Source organism: Cyphellophora europaea, assembly GCF_000365145.1.
Source record: "Cyphellophora europaea CBS 101466 unplaced genomic scaffold supercont1.2, whole genome shotgun sequence".
NCBI classification, from domain to species: Eukaryota; Fungi; Ascomycota; class Eurotiomycetes; order Chaetothyriales; family Cyphellophoraceae; genus Cyphellophora; species Cyphellophora europaea.
In genome coordinates, this window is record NW_008481808.1 from 906,235 (window position 1) to 924,117 (window position 17,883).

A 17,883-nucleotide genomic window follows, 5' to 3' on the forward strand; every position below is an offset into this window, starting at 1 on the left:
CTGCGGGGTCTAGCTGGCCATATCTCGTGGTGAGAACAGGGTTGATATGGAGCACGGTATGATGTCCTGCGAGATAAGGAATTCAAGCCAAGGTTCATGAGCTGACCAGTGGTCCATCCGCGTCCGAAACGGGGCGTACGTCGTCTGTTGTGAGATAGAGGCAGGCTCTCTGCGGCTGCAGATGGGCTGAGTTAACATCCGCAATCGAGATCAGTTCCTAGGGTACGACACGGATGCGGCCAGATGCTGTTGGGCCTCTGGCGCTCCTGGTGATACTCGTCAACCAAGATCAGATTGCCCATATGAAGAGCGGCCCCCAAAGAGTGGTACGTACCATTTCCCCACAAAGGCGGCCGAGTGTAACGCCTGTATCGTGGAGTTATCTCGCAATGAGAAACCGCTGGGAATTTGCCGCTCTCGGCTTTCCCGATCTAGAACACCAAGACTCCCGGGCTCTGCGCGCACGTGCTGTCCGGCGTTGGACACCTGGAAATCCTGGAGCAGGAGGCAATTTCAGAGATATCAGCACATGCTCAGCTCTGAAGGCGTGACTCGCTGAGGTATCTCATGTCATCACACAATGTCAATTAATGCAGGTGCGGTCACGGAGTGGTGGGGCTGCTTATGGCGACAAAGAATTTTTTTTTGCTCTTGATAAAAAAACACGTGAAAATGTACAGTGGGTACACCCAGCGCATCCGTAATCAGTTGGAATGTGTGCGCTATAGAGTACGGAGTACTTGTCCCTCGCAGTTCAGCGACAGCCACGGGGGTATTCGAAAGAGGGAAGCAGGTAAGTCCCATCAGTGGTTTGTGAGGCAAGTCGCAGCAAAGGAGATGAGGCGCCGCGTACTCCGTACCTGCCTCGAAGCCCAAAGCCCAACAGCTGCAGCAGGATATCTATCCCCACATTGGGTGGCCCCAACGGGATGAGCTGATCTGCTTTCGACCCACGCCGCTCCAGTTTGGAGCAGAAAAGGTCACTTTACTCCGTAGCAGCAACGCCTTCGGTAGCTGCGCCCCGAAGCCCCAAACCTACCGCAGCTGAGCGTCAAAACCATGATGAAACCCGTTCTCCCCGAGCTCAGGTCTCGGACAAAGGGAATGCGTTTAATGGGTTGAGAACGATGCGATGAATGTAATATTGACGTCGCGTAGAGTGTAATTGCTGGCCGAGGTGTTGACGGCCCATGTCATCGCAATCTATCTCTATCTACTGTATTGCAGCAGGTGGAATGTTTAGGCAAGGCTTTGTCGGGGTCAACTCCGAGCCCAAGCAAATTTCAGAGGCAGTGATACGGAGGTACAGTGGTGGGTACGCCCCGAAGCCCTGAGCCACTCCCCACAAATCGCGGCCGATAGGTACCAGTAGCGAACGCTGGGCAACATGGGGCTGAACCGGTCTGTGGGCCGAGGAATCAGCGTCGCAAGCGTCAGAGGCCACCCTCAAGGCGTGCTCCGGGTTGAATTCGTAGCCCACAAGTCCCTCTCTACCGCGGTTGTGCGACCGTGTACCTGAGGCAGTAGTACTCTCTCTGGCAACAGAGTTTTTTGGGGAAGCGCAGGCTCAGCGGCGAGCGAACAATCGCCGTGGCCTTTTTCTCTCCCTGCTTGTCCCGACCCAAACTGCTTGACCTTCATCATCGTTGCGTTTAGACATTTTTCCCCAGATCGCCCGGTACTGAGTTACCTCGCACTTTTTTCGCCCTGACTTTAATTTGAACACATCAGACTCTGTGCCCCTGGCCCGCCCAACGCTTCGCTCCTGGATCACGTCAACTACGGCGAGTGATAGGTCACGCACGCCCAGGCCCCTGTCTCGCCATTCTCTGCCTCGAGACCTCCCTCTTAGGCTCTCAGCTCTCGTCATTCCCTCATCAACGTGGCCAGCCCGCAAGACGCCCACACCCACCAGACCCCAGATAAGAAATTACGCTAGTCCAACCCTTTCGACGCACTTAGCACGGCCCTCTTCCGGCTCATTTGCTTTCTCTTTCCACCCTTCTTCGATCGTCTCTCTCAGCCTTCACACCTGGCCCAGACCGGCTGACGTGCGCCCTCGGGTAATTGCCATCCCTTTCTCCAACGGAATCAAGATCAGGAGATCCTCCCTTCCTTTTTCCTCCCCATCTGGAGTCCGGAGCGCCCCCAACAACTAGCCCAGTCATCAATAGTTACCCCGGCCTGACGCCGAAACAGCCTTCGCCCTCGTTGCCTGCTACCCCCCCTAATTCGCCTGTCAACCTTGGTCTCCCCCACGATAAGCGATTTTGCCGTGGAACACCACCGAATCACCCGTGCCGGCTCGGATGCAACGCTCTTCGTCAGCACACTTTACCTCCATCCTTAATCCTCTTCCCTCCTCCGATCCTCCCATCCTTTCTACCCCGGATTCTGCACCCAACACTCCCCAGACAGAGACACCATCTATAGCCGTCGACAACATGGCCGCCGTCGCCAACCCAGTGCCGCAGGTCGTCACTTCCCAGACAAGTCACCCCAATCCTACAGGCAGCAATGAGGAGCGACAAGATCTTCCTCGCCCTTATAAGTGCCCGCTATGTGACCGAGCCTTCCATCGTCTCGAACATCAGACGAGGCACATCCGCACGCATACTGGAGAGAAGCCTCACGCTTGCCAGTTTCCAGGATGCAGTAAGCGCTTTAGCAGGTCAGACGAGTTGACCCGCCACTCAAGAATCCACAACAATCCCAACTCCCGTCGCAACAACAAGGCTCATCAGGTCGCTGCTGCAGCGGTCGCCGCCGGCTTGCAAGATGGTCCTAACCACAACTATCCCTCCCAGGCACAGATGATGCCACCTCCCAACAAGAACATGGCCCCGCGCTCTGCGCCTACCTCCATGGCCGGCTCGCCCAATGTCTCGCCCCCACACTCTTTTGCCATGGCCACCAGCTGCAGTTCGAACCAGCCTAGCCCAATGTCTAGAGATGGCGAGAGGGGAAATGTCATGGACATCAATCTTTTAGCATCCGCCGCGTCCCAGCTGGAGAGAGAGGACCACTCCGTTGCGCGGATGCCCTATCAGCATCAGCACCACCTTTTCAGCCATCGGAACATTCCAAGCAACGGCCGACTTCCTTCGCTGTCTGCCTACGCCATCTCTCAATCCATGTCCAGATCTCACTCGCAAGAGACTCAGGAAGATGGGCACCGTTCGAAACGTTCAAGACCCAACTCGCCCCACTCTACAGCTCCTTCGTCTCCGACTTTCTCTCACGAGTCCATCTCGCCAACTCCCGACCACACGCCACTTGCCACTCCCGGCCACTCGCCCCGGCTGAGACCCCACGATCATGATTTGCAACTACCAGGCTTGCGGCACTTGTCACTGGGCCAGCATACCCCATTACTTGCACCTATGGAGCCTCAGGCTGATGGGTCATACTCGCATGTAGAGCCACCGAGACATACTGGGCCTTCGATTGCGGATATCGTCACAGGCAGTCAACGAAAGCTTCCGGTTCCGCAGCTACCCAAGGTCCACGAAATGCTTCATTTACCCAATGGTCTCAGCTCGGGCGAGTCTAGTGCAGCTGCCTCGATCAACGGTGATTCCCATCGCTGAGCGGCGATAATTGGTACAGTGATGTTCTTACGGTGTCATTCATTGACAAGCTTGTTACGGACTCTACTCCTTCCCAGATGTCGGTTGACGCAATTTATTACGCAAACCGAACGTGGTGGCATGATTTTTTGTACGAAGCGGTGTGGGCTAGCGTGGAGCAAACATATAGACAGGGCATTGGGATTTTCTGACTGGTTTACGCGTATGGCAACAGCGCATTGAGCGCAGGGATAGAACGGATAAGACCTTCAGGGTTTATGATACCAAGCCTGGTTGCAGAACCAGTGGCACGGCCTTTTTCTACGAAGGCTTTCGTGGGAATGTAATTTGACACATCATTGTTAGAAGACACTCCTACGAGCCTATTCCCCTCCTTCGCTGCCCAATCCTGATGATTGCAAGTGCCTAAAGATGCCCAACGCCAGGGTCAAGAAGCTGTCTGGCGGAACATAAGCCAACGAAGCTGCTGGGCTGAGTCAGAGACATGGGCACAACCGGCGGCGGACATGGCAATTGGCATTCTGGCCTTATCGTGAGTCTTTGAACGATTAATCGGACAACCCCACACTACGGAGCTGTGGGCTAATGTTGATATGGAGTGCAAGTCAGGGATGACTGCAGCCGAGACCCCTGGACGTCGTTGAGGTAACACAACTATGGCCTGACCCTAGCCAGGCGAGTGCGGAGTGCATCTCGATTGTGCCTATGCAGCCACGGGGCCACAGCAGCCCGCGGCAGATTGTGCATTTTTACCGGTGCGTTCACGGGGCGTGATTGATGTCCGTTGGTCAGTCGACTGTGTGAGTGTGTGTGTCACGTACGAGGTCCGAACACACCATCTCAACGACTGGACAGGTCATACCTCCCGCCAAGCGAGATTGAGAGGGTGGTCTTGCCCCCAATGTCAGCCGCGAAGTGTTGCGGTACCGCAAAAGCAATCATTAATTCGTTCGCCGCTCAGGCTGCGATAATGAGACCCTGTCACACTCATCAATTGCCCTATTAGCCCATCTGACACAGCTGTACCCATGGAACCCAGCACACCCCTTCACGCTCAACCGAGCGACCCTATTCTCAGCGAGAGCCGGGGTTGAAGGTGACTGTACCAGAACGGAAATACCATTTGCCATAGGGGTGATTGCATCATTTACATCGATGAGCCTGTCACAATGCTTCAATGCCGGCGATACGGCAGTGTTGATGGAGTTCAAAGAATGGGGCCAACAAGGCTTATGGGGCTCGCGGATGACGGGGACTGCGGACGCAGGACCCCAGGGCCTGACATGCGGGCATCCGAGACCTTTCCCGGGGTTATCGAGTAAGAGCTTTGTACGAGTGGCGCCTGAGCCAAAGTCGTGTGGCCATTGGGGGAGTTGTTTTTTGTGCTATCAGAGCTGACAAGCCACGGCCACTCCGTGTTTCGACTACATACGAACCATTGAGAGGCCTCGCGGAGCGTCTATGAAAGGATCCCCAGTTAATCATGGCCAGGCGAGGCCAGTTGCTTCTGCGGCCTCGAAACTCGGCTTCGAAGGCAGAGAACGGTTGCTGACATGCCTTGAACCAAGGTTGCCATGTACAACACCCTGATCCTCCCCCTCGAATCGAATTACGCACGATTCTCTGCCTTCCCACGTCCTATTGGCAACCCTCGATACGAAGAGCACCCGCACAGACATCCACTGGCGATAAATTTCAGCGTTTGCCAGGAGTTATGTCTCGGCCTTGAGCGGGCCACTTCACATGTTCGTTCAACGATACGAAGTGCATGGCCAGCAAGCCTCGTCAATACGAGCGACGAGCAAGCCACATTCGGACCCCTCCTGCAATGCTGGCAAGGGCAAGCGCACGCAAAAGGGGTCTGCGATGTGCTGCTTCTTCTGTTGTAGTCGAGAGTCAAGCGGTGAGTCCTGTCAATGTTTCAGGTAACAGGACATGACCCTTGATGCAAAGCAGACCCATCGGTACCGATGACCTACTCGTATCAGGGGGAAATCCATTCTCCACGCCCGGAGGACCCTATGATCCTCTCACAGGGATGGAGTCTATTCTACACCTGGGCAGGCACGACCAGCCTACTGGCCCAGTGCTGTCGGTAAGGTCCCCCGTTCCTAGTGCCCGTAGATTTGCACTCGACGACGTTGGAACGGGTTTGCATTTCCTTTGGTATGATGCAAACCTCAGCATCACGACTTGTACGAGACAACAACTACCGACCTTAGCCTGAAATCTCGGATCGTGCACTATACTCAACAAAATGCCTGTTGTGACGACACGACGAGCTGAGACTCACTCTCTGTACTCATCAACATCGCTGCTCCATGGTACCATCGCTGCCAACGAACGATCCGAACTCTGCGGCAGTTGAAGATGAAATTCCGCTGCCGTGTCGGCTAAAACTTAAGCTACAATAGTCTTCCTGGGCTGCGGGTCAACGTTCGGTGATACTTCTTCCCTGTTCACCAAACGTGCGTCCACCATGATTGGATTTGGGGACCATTGCATGCGCCAATCTTCCTTCTGGCCGACAGTGACTTCATCATGAGTTCCCTTACGCGACGACGCTGTTTCGAGTTGCGAGCCTTGACGTAAGTCCAAGGTCCCATCGATTCTTTGCCGAAGGACGCCCTCTCTCGTGCAGCTCAACAGTCTTATCTCGGCGATATATCAGGAGTATCATACACCAGTGGGCAATATCTAGCGAACCGATAGCTACAAAAATGCGGAGATGGATGGGACGCCTCTCCACCCTTTTTCCCCAGCAAATTCCGATTTCAGGCCTTAGCCGTGCCGGTTGTATCTGCACCCCACGTTCCACGACGATCCCGGTTTTCCTGTTCAGGACATGTCCTCCATTATCCAGACGGATATTCACGCAGTCATCTAACCGTCCCCCTCGCCCCCTTCCAGCCACTGCTAGTCGCTGGACAATTGCAGCGAAGTTTCGCTGCTATGCACGGCACTGTCGATCACGCAAATAATGTGGTGCAGTCGTGCACCTTATCTCGTGGGGATGCGGGACCAGACTCCCGTACCTAAACAATACACTTTCTCCGATGCAGCGATGCCTCGCGATACCAAAGTTCTCGGTATTGCCAGAGCGGCTGTCGTCGGCTTATGTCCATCAATTCCAACTGACTGCGGCGCGGAGCCGATACCTTGATCTTTCGATTCCCTGATTGCTCGCAAATGGCGTGCGAACGTGGGCGAGAAGCGTGACACTGACACAAATTGACAGCGCCTTCATGCGCAGGCTCTTTCCGTCCTACGAAAAGAGTGTGCCCATTCGATTGGTATCCTGGTGCCATGTCCGCTTAGTAGACGCACCTCCACGAAAATACGGGGTCGTCTACGTGACCTGCGCCGAGGACATGCAAGTTGGTACCAAGTTGCGCCATTCGACAACATCGTGACGTTGTCCAACACCGACAAGATCCCGCATAGCGATTCGGGGCGAATGCTTCTATTCCCCATAGCCGGCCGCACGTTCAGCTCCTGCACTTGTGTGCATCGACATGGGAGATCTCGATTGTCTGTAGTCTCGTCGTCTTCTCCGTTCACCAATCATGCACCAGTTACGGAGAGGACCACAGACAATCCTCCTCTCCACATCCTCCGCCCGGCCTACCAGCCGCATGCCCTAGCATTTAGTATACATCTCTTCCTACCACTCCACCAATGTATCCCCACACCGTCACACCAGCCCTCCCCCGCCACACTCTCCTCAGCCTCACTCACGATGCGGATCCGCTGGCACCTTCCTCCCTTCCTCCCCGCCCGGACCCTCCCTCCCTGGGCAAGACCCTCACCCTCTCACCCTCTACCGCGCCATCAACTCCGCAACCCTCTCTCTTCCCCCTTCCCTCCAATCATCCCAACACAAGCTCAACAGCGCACTGTGCCTCGCGCTCCCCCTCCCATCCCCCGGCCCATTCCCATCGACATCTTTCTCACCACCTGCAACCCCCTCCTTATGCCCCGGCAACACGCGATGCCACCTCAGGATACCTTCAAGCCTGAACCCCAGCCGTTTCGCCGCCAATTGGCTGCGCTCGTTGGCCGCGTTGGCGAACCACTGCATGCGCCGGATGCCCAGGCCGCCTTGCGAGGGGGGGTCGAGCATGTAGTGCAGCAGGAGGCCGTTGGCGTGCGTGTTGACGAAGGTGCGTTGGTAGCGGGGGATGATGTTCAACTGTGTTGTGCAGTATGAGGCGTGAGTATGGGTGAGGGTTATTTGGGGGTGTTTGTGTGGTGGTGATCGTGGGGGAGTGGCTTCGAGCAGGCAAGGTAAGAGGTCGCAGACGCGAAGCGAGCGCCTACTAAGAGGGGGGGAGAGAGAGAGAGAGAGCGAGGGGGAATGGAAGCAACGGGAAAAAGATACGTACGTGTCCATTCTCGCAGCTGGCATTCGCAGGGTCGGCGTTGAGGTAGGCGATCGAGCCGGCGAAATCACCTTCTGGGTCGGCGTCGTCGGCGTCGTCGGCGTCGTCGTCGTCATGGGCTTTGCGCCACCCATCCCGCACCATAATGGCGAACCACACGACGTTGGCTTGGCGTTGGATGGCCGGCACGTACCACTCCAAAAAGTCGGTCGCGCTCGCGAAGGGTCCGTAGGGGAGGTAGGTGAAGTTCGCGACGCCGGCTTCTGAGGAGGCGGTTTTGGAGGCGTAGAGGTAGGCGTATTTGGGGAGATTGGACTGTGGTTTTTGGAAAGGTTGAGGCGTTAGTCGGCGGGAAAGTGATGTGGTGGGCTGGGCTGGGCTGTGGGTGTTGGAGGGATGTTCGGGGGGCGAGATTCATATTGTGGGGACTGCGGTGCGGTGCAGTAGCGGTAACATCACTAACAGGCGCGCCGCATGCTTTAGGGGTGGCGGTAAGGGCTATGGATGGGAGACTCGTAGAGATACTTGAAGTGAAGTGTTGGGAGGAGGGAGGGAGGTGCTAACGTACGTCAAAAGGCACCAGCTTGATGCGCACGTTCTGTAGCTTGCTCAGATCGAGCGGGTAGTTGAAATTGTAGTCCGCGGCCATTATATGGGCGGTAGTGGTAGTGGTAGTGGTAGTGAGGCGCGCCGGGAAGGCAAATGGGTTGCAAGCAAGCAAAAGCAGCAGCCTCGTTTGCCTTGTTCTGCACAGATAAGGAAGGGGGTCCCGGATTTGCGCTCGCGCTCATGCGACGCTGTAATCGGTGTTCGCAAAGGCCGGGGGAAGGGGATCTTTACTTGCTTCAATACGGAAGCTCTATTGTTACCTCTTTTTTGCTAATAGATAAGAGCGTAGGCTATTTCTGACTCACATCCGTTTTGGCTTTGGCTTCCGCAGCTTGGTATCATAGGCGGACGCCTTGCTACAAGCGTTTTTTCTGTGGATGCGTGTAACTTCAGGAGACGATTTCCAGACGATCGTGACAGGTCGGTGCGTATTCTGTCATTTGTCATATGGTTATCTTGTACGTTGCGTAGGTAGGTACTTGCGCTGTGTGGAGTCTTGTCTCAAGTGCAGTGGGTTTGCCTACGCAGCTTACGCGACGAGGTAGTATACTTAGGTAGCAGTATCTAGAGTTGCTCAAATCGCCGGACTCCAGTGAAGCTTGCTACCCAGACCTGGGACGCCATCTTGTACTAGCGTTCCTGCGTGTACAGTGGGTTTCCTGCAAGGAGCCAGGCTGTGGGCATGGAGCAAACCACTGCGTCTACTACCAACTGTCTGAGGTCTCCAGAAATGAGAAGCAAGACGTGACTGCCGCCCAATCCATCGGTGATTGAATGCTGCAGGCTAGCGATCGCGTTGTTGATCTGCAAGGTTCACCATCCCAGCGGGCCGTGGGTGTACAAGAAGGATACGTGAGCTTCGTTACGCTATATTATTGTTACATACGCTGGCATTGACATCATACACAAAGGAATGCTTCGATATGTCGCTGAGAAGCATCAACAACGCCAAAAACAAGTATAATCGGTGTTGATACAAGTGGTACAGTGAAACCCCAACCCATCTCCTCCACGGCCAACTCACCCACACCTATCCCTGTGGCACCTTGTCTTTGCTTTTCTCTCCGCTCGGACCCGCCCCACCACTACCACCGCCACCCATCGATCCGATCCACGTCCCTTCCAGGATCGACCGAACCTGCTCAAAGTCCAATGCCTTGCAGTTGCATCGGCAGTGACTCCGCGGGTCCTTTGGGGGTGGCGGCGGCGCGGCCACCGCAATGTGTGCCTTTGAGCCCAGGCTCTCTGCGTCTCCGTTCGTCGATACGGAATGGACACTGTCTAACTCAATACTCATCAGGTCATGTTCGTCATAGTCATTCTCCACCATGACCCTTGCCGTTGTCTTCATAATTTTCATATCATTTCTTCCCTCTTCAAGGTTGCAATCGTCTCGGCGGCGATGGCTCCGCAAGCAGCCGCGGCCGGCAGAGATGCTGGCACGGGCAACGGGGACCGGGGCGCTGATCTTGGGACGGGGTCTGCTGCCGGCGCCGGCGCCAGCGCCACTGGATGGGCCACGGCGGAAACTAGGTCGACGCGCAATGGAGCGCGCGGTAGAGGCTAGTTGCGTGTTGTTGAGCCAGGAGCGGACTAGAGGGCGGAGGGTCGCGGTATTGGCGGCGGTGATGCCTAGCCCGGTTTCGGAACTGGACCAGATGGCAACATCGGTGGTGGCGTAGAGAAAATCCGCTTTGTTGTTGAGCGTGTGGATGTACGGGATACGGATGATGGTGGCAGTCGATGCGCTGTGCAATTGGTCAAGCTGAGGAAACATGAAAGGGAAGAGAGAGGCTTACATGGCTCCCATTGATAGAATCAGGGCGACCATGAGCTTTTGGCGGGTGCTCATCTGTAGATTCCAGACGATGAAGAAGGGCAGGATGGCGAAGATCCAGTCGCCGACGCAAATGATTGCTGAGTATGCATAGGCGGAGTTGACGGTGATGGATGGATCCATGCACGAACCTCTTCCGCCGCCAACCTGAGTCCAGAAATACTTGCTGGGCATGCACTGGAAGACGAATAGGAAGAAGAAGACGGTAGAGTAGATTTCGGTAACAATTATTGTGACGATAATGATAAGGCGATGGGTGCGGACGATGGTGAGTCGTAGAAGCATGATGGCGATGCTTGCTTTGATAAACATGTTCGAAAGGACATAGCTGAAGGTTGTTAGCAAGGCTGGCACGAGGCTCTTGTTCACTTCAAGACACACCTAAACTCACACATCCACCACCACTATCAGTGTTAGCTCAGGCTCGAGCACAAGGCAAAAAGGACGTACCATAAGCCCGGCTTGGATCTCTGAAGGAGGCTGGATGTCCCATGCATGCTGGCCAGTGCCATGGCGAACACCGAGGAATGCACAAGAGGCATGTGCAACGAAGATAGCCTTGGGACTGTTAGCGATGTTAGTATAGTAGCAGGTGCATACGTGCCCAAGCTATCGCGGCAGTCCAGTCATCCCATCCAAAGTGCTTGACCAAGCGCACCCGGCAGTAGACGCGAAGGGCCATAGTGACGGTTGTCAGAGTGGTGAATAGAGCGTATACGCCAGCAACTTCTGGCCCACGGCCAGCGACCGGAATGGCCATGGCGAAGGGTCGTCACAGGCGACAATGTCAACGTGTGAAAAGAGATATAGTGGTTTCTCAGGTGCAAAGATGCAAACCTAGTGCTTTGGCTCAGCTATATTGCTGCGTGCTGTTCTGGGACTTCATCCTTCTGACCCCATCCAGCCAACCGGGGATATAAGTTCAACACAGGGGTACACCCTTCGTGCCATGTGTCTGGTGCGCGTGTTAGGGCAGTGTGATCAGCATCGATTGCTCTTAGCCCAGAGTCAGTGCTCGGTACGGGCAGTGTGGCAATAGGTTCTTCGTTTTGGTCCCTGAAACTACGACCAGCATGGTTGGCGCGATCCAGACACCATTTCACGGCAGCCACGATCCCTTCTCATTCGCCCGCGGCCGACGACAAAACGCGCCTCCCCGTGAAAACAGCTCCAGATTGTTGCTCCCACGAGGGAAGGTTTCTGGCAAGACGGGACAGACCATGGCGAGTATTGCGCCACTCCGCCAGCGCATACCCGGCCGTTCCACACTCTGAACCCTATTCAGGTGCACTCATATACATAAAGAAAGCTGTGTTTCTGGACTCACACTGTTCAAAGGGCACATAGCAGCGATGGAAAGGCAGCTCCATGATACTCGGTCCTGCCAACCGAGGTAGGCAACCGAGGTAGGCGACCGAGGTCCTGAGTCAGTACCCAAGGTCTGCCGACAAACGGTGAAATACTCAGGCGAGGCTACTCGGAGATGTACCCCGTTTAGCATCAGAATGTCGGTGATCCCTGTAGTTGTTCGGCAGAAGAAAGTGAGAAAGAAATGAGAAGGAAGGCGGGGTTAGAGTTGGTGCCATGCGCCGGAGAGCAGCCAAGTTAGGACTAGCCTCACCGGGGCGCGGACGGTTGAGGAGGTTAAGGAGACGTTGATAGACTTGGTCTATGCTGTCTATGGAGCCGGAGGGCGGTTCTGGAAAGCAATTCTGCATGGTTCTCGTGCTCGATGACCAGCGTTGTTGCCTTGAGTTTCGCTTCTTTCGCTTAGCACATCGTGCGTGGGTTTTGCAATACGGACTCGGTCCTCGGATTCTTTCTCGGTGTTCGCCCAGCGAGACTCATGTCGAGCATTTCGTCAACGATGATTCTGACGATGCCGAATCAATGCTTCGCTGTCAGAGCAGCTGCGTGGCTCTGGCACTCTGACGACTCCTTGCCTGCTGGGCCATTCACGACGGGTAAAGAAGTCGATGGGGGCGTTTTGACGTGGAACGTGGTGCCATCATGAAACGCCATACCTGCAACCCAACTGACCACAGTGTAAACAAGGATGTCTCCTTCATCAGAGTTCGGTCAGAGCGGCATCCCGCCCCGCAAATCAGACGGGTCATCCGCTTGTTGGGTACAGGAAAGAAGTAAATTCCTACCAGTTGTACCCTGCTGCATTGCAAGATCCGTGCGGCACGCATCTCCACAGGAGCCCGCTTCTGGCGGATGGAGGCGATCTCGCCTTCGGGGTGGCCGAGCCACAAGCTGGGGTGCGGGACCGTTTCGAAATTCAAGCAGGGATCTAAAGAGACTGCAGGCCCTTAGTGCGAGATCGATGTGGCACAAGATCTGGGGTATCTTGGCCTGTCTCGACCACGTAGTAAGCTAGTGGTGTCGGAGCCTCGTTTGATTATGCAGCGATGATGTCAAACCATGGCATCGATGCAGTCAAGACTGCGGAGCATCACATCCGGGTATGCGGCAAGAGAGATTCTGGGGATCGTTTCTAGATACGCACTGTCGGAAGCCTGAAAGGCCTCGGACGGCATCGATGCTCGTGAGAGACTCGACAACATGAGGCAAGCTTTCTGCACAGGTGCCTGCTGCCTTCCTGGGCAGGAACGGCCGTCTCAGGGTGCCTGGGAAGCGGGACGTGCAAGCTGGGCTGTTCCAACACATCTTGTCAGGCCGGATTCGATAGAGTAGGTTCTATCTGTATCGAACCTCTGATTCCGGCCCCGTGTTGTGGCCATCTACGTTTGGTTTCTCGATGGTTTGAGGAGCATTTGCAGCTGGATAACGCGTTTCGTGCCTGGCGCGAGATGTCCCAGCAATTTCTGCCCTCAGTTACGAACGATGGCCTCGGGATATCGAGCATTGGTTGGGCGTATATGCGCCGAGCTCACTCAGATAAGCCAAACAAGTAGAGCTGTGGGCCCACTCTTCTGTTGTCTCCTGCGAGACCAGTGGTAGCTCGAGGTGCCATAAGTTGCCGCCGTCAATGTGGTCCAGTGGTGGAAAGAAAGTGTTGTCCCGTGTTGGTAGTGATTGTCCATAGCCAACAGGTACCTGGCACGAACGACTGGCCGATAACTTCGTTGATAATGGGCACTTACCCAGAACATTTTTCTTTATCCATGCTGCACAGTCAGATTCACAACCATCTATGATCATCCGGTCACCGTTAGTGTGTCAATTCACGCTTGTAGAGCTCTTCTGTCGTGAAGGATCGGTGCAGTTTTCGGCGTCCACACGCCGCGACTCCGCGACGCGGAATTGCGAAGCTCGGAACACCGAGCTGAGCCGCGAGACCAACTGAGTCTGCCCGATGCTCAACTCGGCTATCGTTTCTCGCAAATCCACTGAAATGTAAGGCCCAGTCGGCCAAAGGTGACATGTGCTCCATTTGCGTTCGCGACGGGACGATTCATAGACATGTCGGATCAACTAACCCTCCGAGGCCGAGATTATGGTTGACAGTCACAGAGTCTTGGCTTGGCCTCCTTAACAATGCTTCGTGATGGCTTTGATCTTGTCGGCCGACACGAATGTACATGTTAGCGGCCATGGATGACTTGCAGAATAATGTCGACACGATTCCGGCAGAGTGTGAGCCAGACTATCGACACTGCACTCCCATACAGCGCTCGTGATGTCGAAGAACACAGTACCGGCCTGGACAGCAACCACACCGGGCTACCCAGGGACCTTACAGCTCTCTGAACATCATGTCCCTTCCACTCCCAGCAAAGGCCATGTTCTTGTTGAGATACATGCCGCGGCCCTGAACCCAGTGGACATCCAGATCATGAACCTGCCCATAAACAGCCTACCGGGCTTGCGGGGCCCCAAGGTCGTGGGCAGGGAGTTCTCGGGCATAGTCATTGCAGCCGCTCCTGGAGTACCCTTCCAGAAGGGTGACAAAGTCATGGGCATCGACCTCAACGCTTTCGCGTCCGGGTTTCTGACGACGATCGCTCACATCGATACCCGCAAGACTTGCATCATTCCCAAACCCCAACATATGACATGGATCCAAGCTGCCTGCCTGCCGCTGGCCTGGCTGACTGCAAGATCGATGATCGAGAAATGTGCTCCATTCATGAAATCAAGCACGCCTTCGCACAACAAGCTTGTCGTCCTCGGAGGCAGCTCAGCATCCGGCATTTACACTATCAAGATAGCCGCACAGCGCGGCTGGACCGTACTGTCTTCCTGCTCAGGTCGAAACGCAGATTTCGTCAAGTCCCTCGGCGCCGCTCAAATCGTCGACTACACCTCCGCCGCCGACGCCGTCGCCACAGCAGTAGCAGCCTTCCAGCCCGACGCAATCGTCGACTGTGTGGGCGGCACCGCATGCGTTGGTCTCGCGCCCCAATACGTCACGATCGTGGGCGACAAGACCAGCCGCGCCACCCTCGGCGGCAGTCTGGGCTACATGACGAATCCGCGCATGGTGCTTCGATGGCTGCTCGGCTACCTTGGCTTAGGCAAGAGCTACCAGGCCATCTCGCTGGAGGTGAGGCCCGATTGGCTGCAGGAGGCTGCCAAGCTGGAGGGCGAGGATCAGATTGTCGTTGACAGTGTCTTCGCTTTCGATCGCGTGGATGAAGGGTTCAAGAAGCTGGATACGGGAAGGGCGAGGGGGAAGGTTGTGATTGAAGTGGTTCCGCAGGCCGAAGAATCCAAATTGTAACCAGGAGGGGGAGTGATACATGTCATTGTATCTGGTGTAGTTGTTGTCACCTTATAGTAGAACAGGGGTGTATAGATCCTGACTGCAGTACAACGCAAGATTGGGTGTGATTCAAGGTTGGCGATGCAGCTTAATGAGCATATTCACAACGATGCAATCTCATGCTTTGTAGGTGCTATTAACCGCGTGTATATGTATAGCTCTTTCAGCCGAAGACGTCAGTTGATATGCTTCGAATGACCGGCCAACTGCTATCAGCACCCAATCTTCTCTCCCTTCTCATATCAAGGCGGACTGAGACCCAACAATGCCGCACGACAGCAAAAGCGCCGAAGGATGATGACAACGATGACTACGAGCTATCCCCCAAACAAAGAGCATCCGCCAGCAGAAGCTTTAAAAGCCAACAAGCATGACCGTCTTATACAGTATAAACACAAAGTACCATACACTACCTCTTCCGCTCCTCACCATGTCGCCTCTTCCCCCGACGTTCATCTTCCCGCTTCTCCGCGCCACGACGGCTCTCCTTCCTCTTAGGTTCCCCACCACCACCACCTTCCCGCTTCTCCCTGCGCCACCTAGCCTCCTCACGCTCAAGTCTGTCCTTGTAGAACTTATTCTCTGGCTTCTTCAGCACGTCGTCCCGCCAGACATCGTCCCAGCACGTGACTGCTTCATCCTTTTCGGTGACGGCGGATGGACTCTTTTTGGCGGTGCTGGTGGGTTTATCTCTGTCATGTTTGTGCTTGCCGATCAGTGATGACGAGGGGCGCGTATCGGGCTGGTGGACGGATGCGGGCCGTTCGGTGGTGCGTCTAGCAGCACCAGCACCAGCAGCATTGTGAGTATGTCGTTCTCGAGGCGCTGTGCTGGTGCTTGCAGCGCGCTTGAGCAATTCGTTGGGGTCGAGTTGCTTGCGGTGGTGCTTGTCTTGGGCGGTGGTGGCGTGGCGGCGGAGTGGTAGGTCCGTGGCAGGTGGTGCTTTGGTTGGTGTTCTGTCATTGTCAAGAGCTGTGCCCCGTGCTGATGGTGGCTTCGAAAGGTCTGGGCCGTCAGGAAGGCCGCCGTAGTTGGCGTACTTTTCGAAGAGCGAGGACAAGGAGGATTTGGCCGTCGCTTGGGGCTCACAATCTGTCCAGACGGATTCTGGGCTTGTGCTGGCACGTGTAGAAGGCGACGGTTTCTGGTTGCGGTTGGTAGGCTTTGCAGCTTTGGGGTTAGGCATCGGGTCGCGGACTGTATTGCGCGTGGCGAAGGGGTTAGTCTTCCCAATCACGTTGGCGTACGACTTTGCTGCATCGTCGGATGTTCGCCACCGGGCTCTTGGTGGTGTGTATTCTTCGGGTCGTGCTGTGAGGGGGCTGGCGGGGCTATGATTTCCTCCATATGTCTTCTGATCCCGTCTTGTTGAACGTGTTCGACTAACAGCAGATGCGCGTGGTGGAGCAAGGTTTGATTCGTCGCGTCCAGACCGCTGACTTTCCTCTTGATGGAAGCGCGCCATGTCAGGCAGGTGTGGCGTACTCATTAGAGCGGTATGGACATTGACACTCTCGAGCTGATCATCATCGAAATGATCATACATCTGGATGTTCGCGCCTTCCTGTGGTTCGACAGCTTCACCCTTCGCATCAGATCCCACGCCTTGCTTGAATTCCTTCCGGGCCTTTGAAAACTCTTTTCTCTTCTGTTTCAAGGCAAACGATCGGTTCCAAACGTCCTGAACAAGCACCTGCAACTTTTCACGGCCGCGTTCCTCAAGAGCTTCTCCGTGGTTCTCAATCCAGGCCACCAGCCAGTCGTACAGTCTGGGCTGCTTGTGCTTTTCGTTAGACGAAGTCCGGCTTGATACGGCACAGAGTAAGTCTAGGAGGGCGTCTAGATTGCCAGCAATCCGTGCAAGAGTACAGGCAGCGCACTTGTTGCCCTGATACGTCCATCTGGTATCTTTGGATGGTTCAAGAAAGAACCTCTCGTACTGTTCTGGTTGATACCAGATAGCATGCAAAGCGCGAAGTCGAGAGATCAATTTTTGCTGCTCTCCAGTCAGAAGATGACAATGACGGGCAACATGATTCAGATGATGGCCAACCTCCAGAGCCAGAAGAGTGAATACTTTCTGTACCATGCTAGCATCGAGCTTGTGATGCATTGGGCATAGTGGTCCGCGTTGATCAAGCGGATCAAGCATTCGTGATCTTGCTGGCAGTGCTGGCTTGGTGATGCGGTTGAGGAAGCCATTCGACTTCAATCTGCTGGGCAAAGCCTCGATGAGGGCGGCAATGCGATTGTTGTAATGGATTGGGTCTGTATCGTTGGGGTTGAGCTGCAAAACTTCGGTCAGCGAGCAAATATCGCCCGAACTGAGCGTTGTGAGTCGGAGAGGCATGTTGCGTGAGCGAATTAACTAGTGTACTCGTACGTTGAGGATGGTCTCGAAGTTTGGTATATGTCCAAGGACGCAAAGCGCACGGACAGCTTCGAACCACACATGATGTACTTTCGCATAGAAAGCAATATGAACAAGGCAACAAGGGCATCTTTGCCAATAACTCCGACCTGCTCACAAAGAAAAACATAAAGGTGAGATATCGATGTCGGAAACAAAGCCCACGGAAAAACAATCACAAACAGCAGCAGACCCCCCTGCCGGTGCCTGATCTGAATGGCGAAAGTGTGCCCGTAGCAATTATATTGGATGCCGGCTTGCTTGATAAAGCAGTCCTCGACCTATGTTTGACCCAGAACACCAATTCCCAGAGAACAACTGTA

General features: G+C 55.0%; 5 protein-coding genes across 5 annotated transcripts; 2 read left to right on the forward strand and 3 right to left on the reverse strand.

Annotated features, from left to right (window-relative positions):
• Positions 1–2,309: 2,309 nt before the first annotated feature.
• HMPREF1541_01834 (uncharacterized protein) lies at positions 2,310–3,590 on the forward strand (the record flags this gene model as incomplete). Its single annotated transcript, XM_008716191.1, has 1 exon — positions 2,310–3,590. One exon carries the CDS (start codon positions 2,310–2,312, stop codon positions 3,588–3,590), a length of 1,281 nt encoding a protein of 426 aa, XP_008714413.1.
• A 3,820-nt stretch (positions 3,591–7,410) lies between these two features.
• On the reverse strand, positions 7,411–8,621 carry HMPREF1541_01835 (uncharacterized protein; the record flags this gene model as incomplete). Its single annotated transcript, XM_008716192.1, has 3 exons — positions 7,411–7,782; positions 7,976–8,287; positions 8,541–8,621. 3 exons carry the CDS (start codon positions 8,619–8,621, stop codon positions 7,411–7,413), a joined length of 765 nt encoding a protein of 254 aa, XP_008714414.1.
• Positions 8,622–9,611: 990 nt separating this feature from the next.
• HMPREF1541_01836 (uncharacterized protein) lies at positions 9,612–11,178 on the reverse strand (the record flags this gene model as incomplete). Its single annotated transcript, XM_008716193.1, has 5 exons — positions 9,612–10,329; positions 10,381–10,746; positions 10,800–10,822; positions 10,869–10,976; positions 11,077–11,178. 5 exons carry the CDS (start codon positions 11,176–11,178, stop codon positions 9,612–9,614), a joined length of 1,317 nt encoding a protein of 438 aa, XP_008714415.1.
• A 2,886-nt stretch (positions 11,179–14,064) lies between these two features.
• Positions 14,065–15,108, forward strand: HMPREF1541_01837 (uncharacterized protein; the record flags this gene model as incomplete). Its single annotated transcript, XM_008716194.1, has 1 exon — positions 14,065–15,108. The coding sequence occupies one exon, from the start codon at positions 14,065–14,067 to the stop codon at positions 15,106–15,108; it is 1,044 nt and encodes a 347-aa protein (XP_008714416.1).
• Positions 15,109–15,559: 451 nt separating this feature from the next.
• HMPREF1541_01838 (uncharacterized protein) lies at positions 15,560–17,500 on the reverse strand (the record flags this gene model as incomplete). Its single annotated transcript, XM_008716195.1, has 1 exon — positions 15,560–17,500. The coding sequence occupies one exon, from the start codon at positions 17,498–17,500 to the stop codon at positions 15,560–15,562; it is 1,941 nt and encodes a 646-aa protein (XP_008714417.1).
• Between the last annotated feature and the right edge of the window lie 383 nt (positions 17,501–17,883).